The sequence below is a fragment of the Salmo salar genome, chromosome ssa15, assembly GCF_905237065.1.
Source record: "Salmo salar chromosome ssa15, Ssal_v3.1, whole genome shotgun sequence".
Classification (NCBI taxonomy): domain Eukaryota; kingdom Metazoa; phylum Chordata; class Actinopteri; order Salmoniformes; family Salmonidae; genus Salmo; species Salmo salar.
Genome location: NC_059456.1, coordinates 18,183,241 through 18,193,426, shown reverse-complemented (window position 1 = coordinate 18,193,426; position 10,186 = coordinate 18,183,241). Strand labels below are relative to the sequence as shown.

The following is a 10,186-nucleotide window of genomic DNA, read 5'->3' as shown; positions in this document are numbered from 1 at the left end:
GATACCTGAATTCTCAGCTCTTAGCAAAAACAATTATACAATCGTTAACCCCTTTACAATAGGGGGGGTTAATGATTGGGTTACACAGAGGTAACCCTTGAACATCAGCTCACCACAGAGAGAAGAAGGGTTCAAGCGTTTAAGATTGAACATTCTACATTCTTTGTTTGTTTGCCTTGAAAATGTCACAATGGTACAATAGAGTGAACAATTCATAGCCATGCAGGTCAACCTCTCTGAGATGTTTCATCTATAAATGTTCTTACAGTCCCTGTGTTCAAACCCCTTTCCGGAGGAGGGGAGTCAAACCGCTATTTCTCGCGCGACCAACCTTCACATTGTAGTAGCTTGTTCTGCCACACAGACTGAGACAGACGGAGAAAGACAGAGACAAACAAAGACAAACAGACAGCCCTTCCAAATGACAAAGAGAGGAGAGAGAGAATACAGTGACTATTTCCAGACCACGTGTCTCCCTCCTCTATAACAACAGTCTGTATAGACCACGTGTCTCCCTCCTCTATAACAACAGTCTGTATAGACCACAGGTCTCCCTCCTCTATAACAACAGTCTGTATAGACCACATGTCTGTCTCCTCTATAACAACAGTCTGTATAGACCACGTGTCTTATAACAACAGTCTGTATAGACCACGTGTCTTATAACAACAGTCTGTATAGACCACGTGTCTGTCTCCTCTATAACAACAGTCTGTATAGACCACGTGTCTCCCTCCTCTATAACAACAGTCTTTATAGACCACGTGTCTGTCTCCTCTATAACAACAGTCTGTATAGACCACGTGTCTCCCTCCTCTATAACAACAGTCTGTATAGACCACGTGTCTCCCTCCTCTATAACAACAGTCTGTATAGACCACGTGTCTCCCTCCTCTATAACAACAGTCTGTATAGACCACGTGTCTCCCTCCTCTATAACAACAGTCTGTATAGACCACGTGTCTCCCTCCTCTATAACAACAGTCTTTATAGACCACGTGTCTGTCTCCTCTATAACAACAGTCTGTATAGACCACGTGTCTCCCTCCTCTATAACAACAGTCTTTATAGACCACGTGTCTGTCTCCTCTATAACAACAGTCTGTATAGACCACGTGTCTCCCTCCTCTATAACAACAGTCTGTATAGACCACGTGTCTCCCTCCTCTATAACAACAGTCTGTATAGACCACGTGTCTCCCTCCTCTATAACAACAGTCTGTATAGACCACGTGTCTCCCTCCTCTATAACAACAGTCTTCATAGACTACGTGTCTGTCTCCTCTATAACAATGTTTTTTACAGTATGTACAAAGAAACAACACTGCTCCAGCACGCCACCGAGCAGCACGCCACCGAGCAGCACGCCACCGAGCAGCACGTCACCGAGCAGCACGCCACCGAGCAGCACGCCACCGCTGGCCCCTCAGTTGGCCTGTGAGATGCGCGAGTCTGAGCCGATGTAGTTGAGCATGGTCTGGACGAGCTCCGGGAGGTCGTAGTCGTGTTTCCAGCCCCAGTCGTTCCGTGCGTTAGAGTCGTCAAAATTCATTGGCCAGCTGTCAGCTGTAAAGGGAGAGAAGAGAAGAGGATCAATTTTGTTGGGGGCGTGTTCATCATGTTGGGGGCGTGTTCATAATGTTGGGGGCGTGTTCATAATGTTGGGGGCGTGTTCATAATGTTGGGGGCGTGTTCCTCATGTTGGGGGAGGGGGCGTGTTCATAATGTTGGGGGCGTGTTCATCATGTTGGGGGCGTGTTCATAATGTTGGGGGCGTGTTCATAATGTTGGGGCGTGTTCATCATGTTGGGGGCGTGTTCATCATGTTGGGGGCGTGTTCATAATGTTGGGGGCGTGTTCATAATGTTGGGGGCGTGTTCATCATGTTGGGGGCGTGTTCATAATGTTGGGGGCGTGTTCATAATGTTGGGGGCGTGTTCATCATGTTGGGGGCGTGTTGATCATGTTGGGGGCGTGTTCATAATGTTGGGGGCGTGTTCATAATGTTGGGGGCGTGTTCATAATGTTGGGGGCGTGTTCATAATGTTGGGGGCGTGTTCATCATGTTGGGGGCGTGTTCATAATGTTGGGGGCGTGTTCATAATGTTGGGGGCGTGTTCATCATGTTGGGGCGTGTTCATAATGTTGGGGGCGTGTTCATAATGTTGGGGGCGTGTTCATAATGTTGGGGGCGTGTTCATAATGTTGGGGGCGTGTTCATAATGTTGGGGGCGTGTTCATCATGTTGGGGGCGTGTTCATCATGTTGGGGGCGTGTTCATAATGTTGGGGGCGTGTTCATCATGTTGGGGGCGTGTTCATAATGTTGGGGGCGTGTTCATAATGTTGGGGGCGTGTTCATCATGTTGGGGGCGTGTTCCTCATGTTGGGGGCGTGTTCATAATGTTGGGGGCGTGTTCATAATGTTGGGGGCGTGTTCATAATGTTGGGGGCGTGTTCATAATGTTGGGGGGCGTGTTCATCATGTTGGGGGCGTGTTGATCATGTTGGGGGCGTGTTCATCATGTTGGGAGCGTGTTCATCATGTTAGGGGCGTGTTCATCATGTTGGGGGCGTGTTCATCATGTTGGGGTGTGTTCATCATGTTGGGGGCGTGTTCATCATGTTGGGGGCGTGTTCATAATGTGAATGTCTATTACTGGCACTGACTTCGCTGACAGCTAGTTATTGAGGAAACATTCACTTACTATATGTGGTTGTCCGTCTCACTTAGCTACCTTAAGAATGCACTGACTGTAAGTCTCTCTGCATAAGAGCGTCTGCTAAATGACTCACTGACTGTAAGTCTCTCTGGATAACAGGGTCTGCTAAATGACTCACTGACTAAGTCTCTCTGGGTAAAAGCGCCTGCTAGTCTCTCTGGGTAAGAGCGTCTGCTAGTCTCTCTGGGTAACAGGGTCTGCTAGTCTCTCTGGGTAAGAGCGTCTGCTAGTCTCTCTGGGTAAGAGCGTCTGCTAGTCTCTCTGGGTAAGAGCGCCTGCTAGTCTCTCTGGGTAAGAGCGTCTGCTAGTCTCTCTGGGTAAGAGCGTCTGCTAGTCTCTCTGGGTAAGAGCGTCTGCTAGTCTCTCTGGGTAAGAGCGTCTGCTAATATAATGTCTTCTTACTCTAAAGGCTGTAAAAGAGTTAGTAAAATTGTCACATGAGACATTTGTTGTTAGTTTCTACATTCAACTCAAATATAAATGCTTGGAAGTTCAAGAGAATCTCGAAAAGACCCTTCAGTGGCGCATTTAGACAGGTCTCCCTCATTCATCGATCTTTGATCTCAATGGTATCACCCACCAGTATTAGGGTAACTTTTCCCAAAATTCCCAGAAATCCCAGTTGGATGATTGCCAGAATCAGGAGGGAATAAGCAAGGAGGGAATCCTCCAACTGGGTTTTCAGGAAAATCTAGGAATTTTGCAACCCACCCAACAAACCAGTCTGAATAAAGGATCAATTAAATGTATTGATCTTACCGATGGCCTGTCTGACTTGATCGATGTCGTAGGTGACCTCTAGGTCCGGCAGCTGTTTCTGGACCTCCTGAGCCAGCTCTTCAGGGGAAAAGCTCATGGCGTTGATGTTATAGGTCCTCATGGAGAGGGTGTCTGCGGGCGCTTCCATCATCTCTACGGTGGCACGCAGACAGTCGTCGATGTACATCATGGGCAGCCGCGTTTCTGGCTTCAGGTTACACTCAAACTTCCCCGTTTTGACGGCATCGTGGAATATGGCTACAGCGTAGTCTGGAGGGGAGGAGAGGTTTAGATAGGTTTGGTCTGATCATAGTAATTGATGACTTTCAGTCTATTTAGAGTAGGGCTGTTGCAGTGACCACATTACAATCACACCGACAGTCACGAGTCAAATTCCACGTGACCGTTGAGTCACGGTAACTAGGTGTCTCCAAAACTGCGTTCTGATGCCGCTGATGGTCATTAGTAGCCTACCAAACTTGCTAACGGCCAGTCGCTATTGGCCTGGTACTCAGGGCTCTATTGTCCCTCCATCAGGTCCTAATGGTCTGGTACTCAGGGCTCTATTGTCCCTCCATCAGGTCCTAATGGTCTGGTACTCAGGGCTCTATTGTCCCTCCATCAGGTCACTAAAGGCCTGGTACTCAGGGCTCTATTGTCCCTCCATCAGGTCCTAAAGGTCTGGTACTCAGGGCTCTATTGTCCCTCCATCAGGTCCTAATGGTCTGGTACTCAGGGCTCTATTGTCCCTCCATCAGGTCACTAAAGGCCTGGTACTCAGGGCTCTATTGTCCCTCCATCAGGTCACTAAAGGCCTGGTACTCAGGGCCCTATTGTCCCTCCATCAGGTCACTAAAGGCCTGGTACTCAGGGCTCTATTGTCCCTCCATCAGGTCACTAAAGGCCTGGTACTCAGGGCTCTATTGTCCCTCCATCAGGTCCTAAAGGTCTGGTACTCAGGGCTCGATTGTCCCTCCATCAGGTCCTATTGTCCTATCATCATGTAGTCTAGTCTATAGACCTATATGTTTTGATGAGGTGGGTATCACAGCATCATGTACTCTAGTCCATAGACCTATATGTTTTGATAAGGTTGCCAAATAACTCCAAACGTTGCCAATAGGCCTAGGACCCCTTGAACTTCACAATTGCTCCTGGTGTTCTCCCTAAGACATGGAATGACCCCATGTCCTCCCCCTACAAGAAGGAGGAGATCCTTCTGACTTAGATAACTAACGTCCAATTTCCAAACGATCTCGCCTTTCCAAAGTTTTTAGAATCCCTGGCCAACTGTCAGCTAAGAACATGTTTAAATTCTCACTCTATTATAAATTTGGACCAATCAGGTTTTAGACCTGGACAAAGCACTGTTTCAGCTGCTACGCTTGTTCTAGATGATGTGTTAAGCTGTTTAGATTATAAAAATCACATTTTCCAAGGCCTTTGATACTGTTGACCATCACACTCTGATTCAAAGGTTGAAATAGGCCTGGATCAGGTATCTTGCAAGTGGTTTGCAAATGATCTTTCAGACAGGATTCAATATGTAGATGGTGGTAGGTAGCCTAGTGGTTATAGCATTGGGCCAGTAACCGAAAGGATGCTGGATCGAATCATAGAGCTGACAAGATAAAAATAAATCTGTCGTTCTGACCCTGAACAAGGCAGTTAACCCACTGTTTCCCGGTAGGCCGTCATTTGTAAATAAGAATTTGTTCATAACTGACTTACTTAAATAAAGGTAAACAAATGTTTTAAAAAGTGTGATCTTTGATGGTGTTATGTCTTGTTTTCTGGATATTACAAAAAGCGTACCGCAAGGTTTGATACTAGGACCTGTTCTCTTGATTACTTCTATAAATAATTCATTTTACATTTACATTTTTAGTCATTTAGCAGATGCTCTTATCCAGAGCAACTTACAGTAATGAATGCATACATTTCATACATTTTTTTGTTGTTGTTTTTTTTCTTCGTACTGGCCCCCGTGGGAATCAAACCCACAACCCTGGCGTTGCAAACACCATGCGTTGCAAACACCATGCTCTACCAACTGAGCTACAGGGAAGGCCAGTATTGGTCTATCTGTTAACTTGTAATAGTCATTTGTATGCAGACGATACTGTTATGTATTCCATTGTCCCAACTGTTCACCAGGTTATGTTAGAGCTGCAATCTGACCTTGTTACCTTACAGAAAGCGTACAATATGTTACAAATTTGTGAAACGTATGATATGTTACGAAATCTCGCTAGGTGCCAACGTTAGCTAGCTGGCTAATGTTAGCTAGGCTAGGGGTTCGGGTTAATGTTAGGGTTAGGTTAACCTGTTGGGGGTAGGGGGCAGTATTTACACGGCCGGATAAAAAAACGTACCCGATTTAATCTGGTTATTACTACTGCCCAGAAACTAGAATATGCATATAATTATTGGCTTTGGATAGAAAACACCCTAAAGTTTCTAAAAATGTTTGAATGGTGTCTGTGAGTATAACAGAACTCATATGGCAGGCAAAAACCTGAGAAGATTCCATACAGGAAGTGCCCTCTCTGACCATTCATTGAGCTTCTTGTCTCTGTTTATTGAAGACTGAGGATCTTTGCTGTAACGTGACACTTCCTACGGCTCCCATAGGCTCTCAGAGACCGGGAAAAAGCTGAATGATATCGAGGCAGCCCCAGGCTGAAACACATTTGCGCTTTTGGCAAGTGGCCGATCAGAGGACAATGGGCTTAGGCGCGTGCACGAGTCAACCCCATGCTTTATTTTCTTTCGTCTTTTTACCTAAACGCAGATTCCAGGTCGGGAATATTATCGCTTTTTTACGAGAAAAATGGCATAAAAATTGATTTTAAACAGCGGTTGACATGCTTCGAAGTACGGTAATGGAATATTTAGAAATTTTTGGTCACGAAATGCGTCGTGCTCGTGACCCTTCTTTACCATTCGGATAGTGTCTTGAACGCAAAAACAAAACACCGCTATTTGGATATAACTATGGATTATTTTGAACCAAACCAACATTTGTTATTGAAGTAGAAGTCCTGGGAGTGCATTCTGACGAAGAACACCAAAGGTAATACAATTTTTCTTATGGTAAATCGGACTTTGGTGAGTGCTAAACTTGCTGGGTGTCTAAATAGCTAGCCCTGTGATGCCAGGCTATCTACTGAGAATATTGCAAAATGTGCTTTCACCGAAAAGCTATTTTAAAATCGGACATATCGAGTGCATAGAGGAGTTCTGTATCTATAACTCTTAAAATAATTGTTATGCTTTTTGTGAACGTTTATCGTGAGTAATTTAGTAAAAAAATTTGTCAATTCACCGGAAGTTTGCGGGGGGTATGCTAGTTCTGAACGTCACATGCTAATGTAAAAAGCTGGTTTTTGATATAAATATGAACTTGATTGAACAAAACATGCATGTATTGTATAACATAATGTCCTAGGGTTGTCATCTGATGAAGATCATCAAAGGTTAGTGCTGCGTTTAGCTGTCTTCTGGGTTTATGTGACATTATATGCTAGCTTGAAAAATGGGTGTCTGATTATTTCTGGCTGGGTACTCTGCTGACATAAGCTAATGTTTTGCTTTCGTTGTAAAGCCTTTTTGAAATCGGACAGTGTGGTTAGATTAACGAGAGTCTTGTCTTTAAAATGGTGTCAAATAGTCATATGTTTGAGAAATTGAGGTAATAGCATTTCTAAGGTATTTGAATAACGCGCCACAGGATTCCACTGGCTGTTACGTAGGTGGGACGATTTCGTCCCACCGACCCTAGAGAGGTTAAAGGGTTGGCTAGAAGGGTTAAGTTTAGGAGTTAGGTTAAAGGGATAAGGTTAGGGATAGGGGAAGAGTTAGCTAACATGCTAAGTAGTTGCAAAGTAGCAAGTAGGTGAAAAATTGCTAATTAGCTGAAATTGTCAGTGATGAGATTCGAACTTGCAACCTTCGGGTTGCTAAACGATCGCATTATATGCCCACCCGTCCACCCATTCCAACCACCCTACTTTAATTTTTGCCATAAGTAACCATCTGTCTTATGTAACCATACCAAACGTAACATGTCATACCAATTTCAGTGTCCAGTGTTACGTCTAGTCTATGAGAACAGGCTGTGTCCAGGGGGTTTACTAGCTTGAACATCAAGCTGCCTCACACTGGCTACAGAAACAGGACATTCAAAAAATTCTGGCTTAGACAAGACTAACTTCCTTACAGTTACCAAAGCAACAACCACAATCCTGTCCCAAAGTGAGGTTACCCCATTGGATAACCAGGAATGGTGGGAGGGGTATGTCGAAGGATGGCAAGGGGTTTAGACATGGATTACATACTGCATCACTTTCTCACGTCATCAACCTGGCTAAAATTGCTGAAGGCCATAACCATAATGTTCTATAACATGTCCCTGTTACATAACCCCCAACGACACGTTGAAGTCAGGAGGGTGGACTGAAATAGAGTTATGACAGTGAGGAACCTGGTGTACCGCTTTGGCGTGTGTGTGCTTGGGGAGGGTGTGTGTGTGTCTCTCTAACTCACCTGTCGTTCCTCCTCCAGGCTGTGAGTCAGCAGAGATGATTCCTGGGTAGCGCAGACAGCGGAAGTCAAGGCCGTAGCGGTGGTGGTAGTACTGTTGGAGGGAAGACGGGCAATAAGGGTTAGATGTTTCACTTATAGCGACATTACAGACCAATGATTTCAGATGACTGAAGCGGTCAAACTCACCAGGTCAGATTTACCAGATCAAATTCACCAGGTCAGCTTTACCAGATCAAATTCACCAGGTCAGATTTACCAGATCAAATTCACCAGGTCAGATTTACCACATCAAATTCACCAGGTCAGATTTGCCAGATCAAATTCACCAGGTCAGATTCACCAGATCAAATTCACCAGGTCAGATTTACCAGATCAAATTCACCAGGTCAGATTCACCAGATCAAATTCACCAGGTCAGATTTACCAGATCAAATTCACCAGGTCAGATTTACCAGATCAAATTCACCAGGTCAGATTCACTAGATCAAATTCACCAGGTCAGATTTACCAGATCAAATTCACCAGGTCAGATTTACCAGATCAAATTCACCAGGTCAGATTTGCCAGGTCAGATTCCTGGTACTTGTAAATGGGGAATAAAGGTGATTCTGATTCTGGACTGAGGTTGAATGCTGATTGGTCATTTCTTCTGTATTCTGTATTGCTAACATGTGTTTTTATCTCACCTCTCCCATGAGCTCTGCGTGGACCTTGGACACTCCATAGATGGTCCTGGGTCTCTGGACACAGAGGTCAGGGGTCGGGTTCCGGGGCGAAGTGGGCCCAAAGGCTCCGATGGTGCTGGGGACGAACAGACGCAGCCCGTGCTCCGCTGCAATGTCCAGGATGTTGTGGAGCCCTGAGGAACAGGAAGTTCAATAGTTACTCTCTCTGGGCCCATCCCAGGCCAGGTTAAAATGAAGCTTTGGTGTGGCAAGGATCTAGGCTGAGCCAAAATGACGGTTTCTCCATTGCTCACCAGTGATGTTGACGTCGCGAGCCAGAGATACGTTGGCCTCTCCCACCGCGCTAAGCAGGGCGCTGTAATGGACCAACCACGTGATGCGGTTGTTCACCACAATCTCACGCAGGTTCTTATAGTCCAGGATGTCAGAGTAGATGAAGGGGCCTGAGGAGAAACAGGAAGCACCATAGAAACAACAAGCATCAATATAAAACAGTGGTCTCACTAAAAGCCTCTAGTATAATTGTAATGTCTTCTGGATTTTGGATGAGAATGACTAATTGTACTCTTTATAACAGTTGGTTAAACAGTGCCCTGGACAATTCCTATAGACTTACTTAGTATTAGCTGGCCCTGAATCAGTCATTGTAGCAGACAGTTCATTACAGGTTATTGACTAACCAATCACCATTCATCAAGCATTGTAGTAGACAGTTTTGACCAGCCAATCACCATTCATCAGGCATTGTAGTTGACAGTTTTGACCAGCCAATCATCATACATGAACTGTTCAAAACACATTCACTTCCTGGTGACGTTCTGTACAAGAAGCTTTTCACAAGGATCAATATCACAACTAACCAAATCATTCCCTATTTTAACTACGGAACCCTCCAGATGTCTTTTCTATTTACATTTCAGACATTTTAAAGCAAACTAACGGACAAGTTTACATTCTCCTGAATTAATGAATTAATAAATGTAACGTTAGCCAAACGGGAATCAGGTTAATGCTTCCTTCCTGTTTGTAACGACTAGGGCTGTGGTGGTCACGAAATTTAGTCTGCCGGTGATTGTCAAGCAAATAACTGTCGGTCTCACGGTAATTGACCGTTAATTAACATTAACACATTTAGCATCTCCTGGCTTCCACACACAGACAACAAGCCACATGATGCAGACCTTTGGAACGTCTACATTTTAAAAAGTCTAATAAATCCATGTAATATAGTCTACACCTCCACAATAAATCCATGTAATATAGTCTACACCTCCACAATAAATCCATGTAATATAGTCTACACCATCACAATAAATCCATGTAATATAGCCTACACCATCACAATAAATCCATGTAATATAGCCTCCACCTTCACAATAAATCCATGTAATATAGTCTACACCATCACAATAAATCCATGTAATAAAGCCTACACATTCACAATAAATCCATTATTTATTTTAGACAGGTC

The 10,186-nt window shown here is 44.6% G+C and overlaps 1 protein-coding gene across 1 annotated transcript in view; it reads right to left on the bottom strand.

Moving 5' to 3' along the window:
• Positions 1-717: 717 nt before the first annotated feature.
• LOC106571052 (L-threonine 3-dehydrogenase, mitochondrial) overlaps positions 718-10,186 on the bottom strand; it is a 22,159-nt gene continuing 12,690 nt past the window's right edge. The window contains exons 5-9 of the mRNA XM_014143707.2: positions 9,009-9,158; positions 8,716-8,888; positions 8,030-8,120; positions 3,482-3,751; positions 718-1,566 (exon numbers count right to left, since the gene is read on the bottom strand). Of these exons, the coding sequence (XP_013999182.1) occupies positions 1,427-1,566; positions 3,482-3,751; positions 8,030-8,120; positions 8,716-8,888; positions 9,009-9,158 (824 nt within the window). The 3' untranslated portion in view covers positions 718-1,426. The remainder of the gene's footprint in view (positions 1,567-3,481; positions 3,752-8,029; positions 8,121-8,715; positions 8,889-9,008; positions 9,159-10,186) is intronic.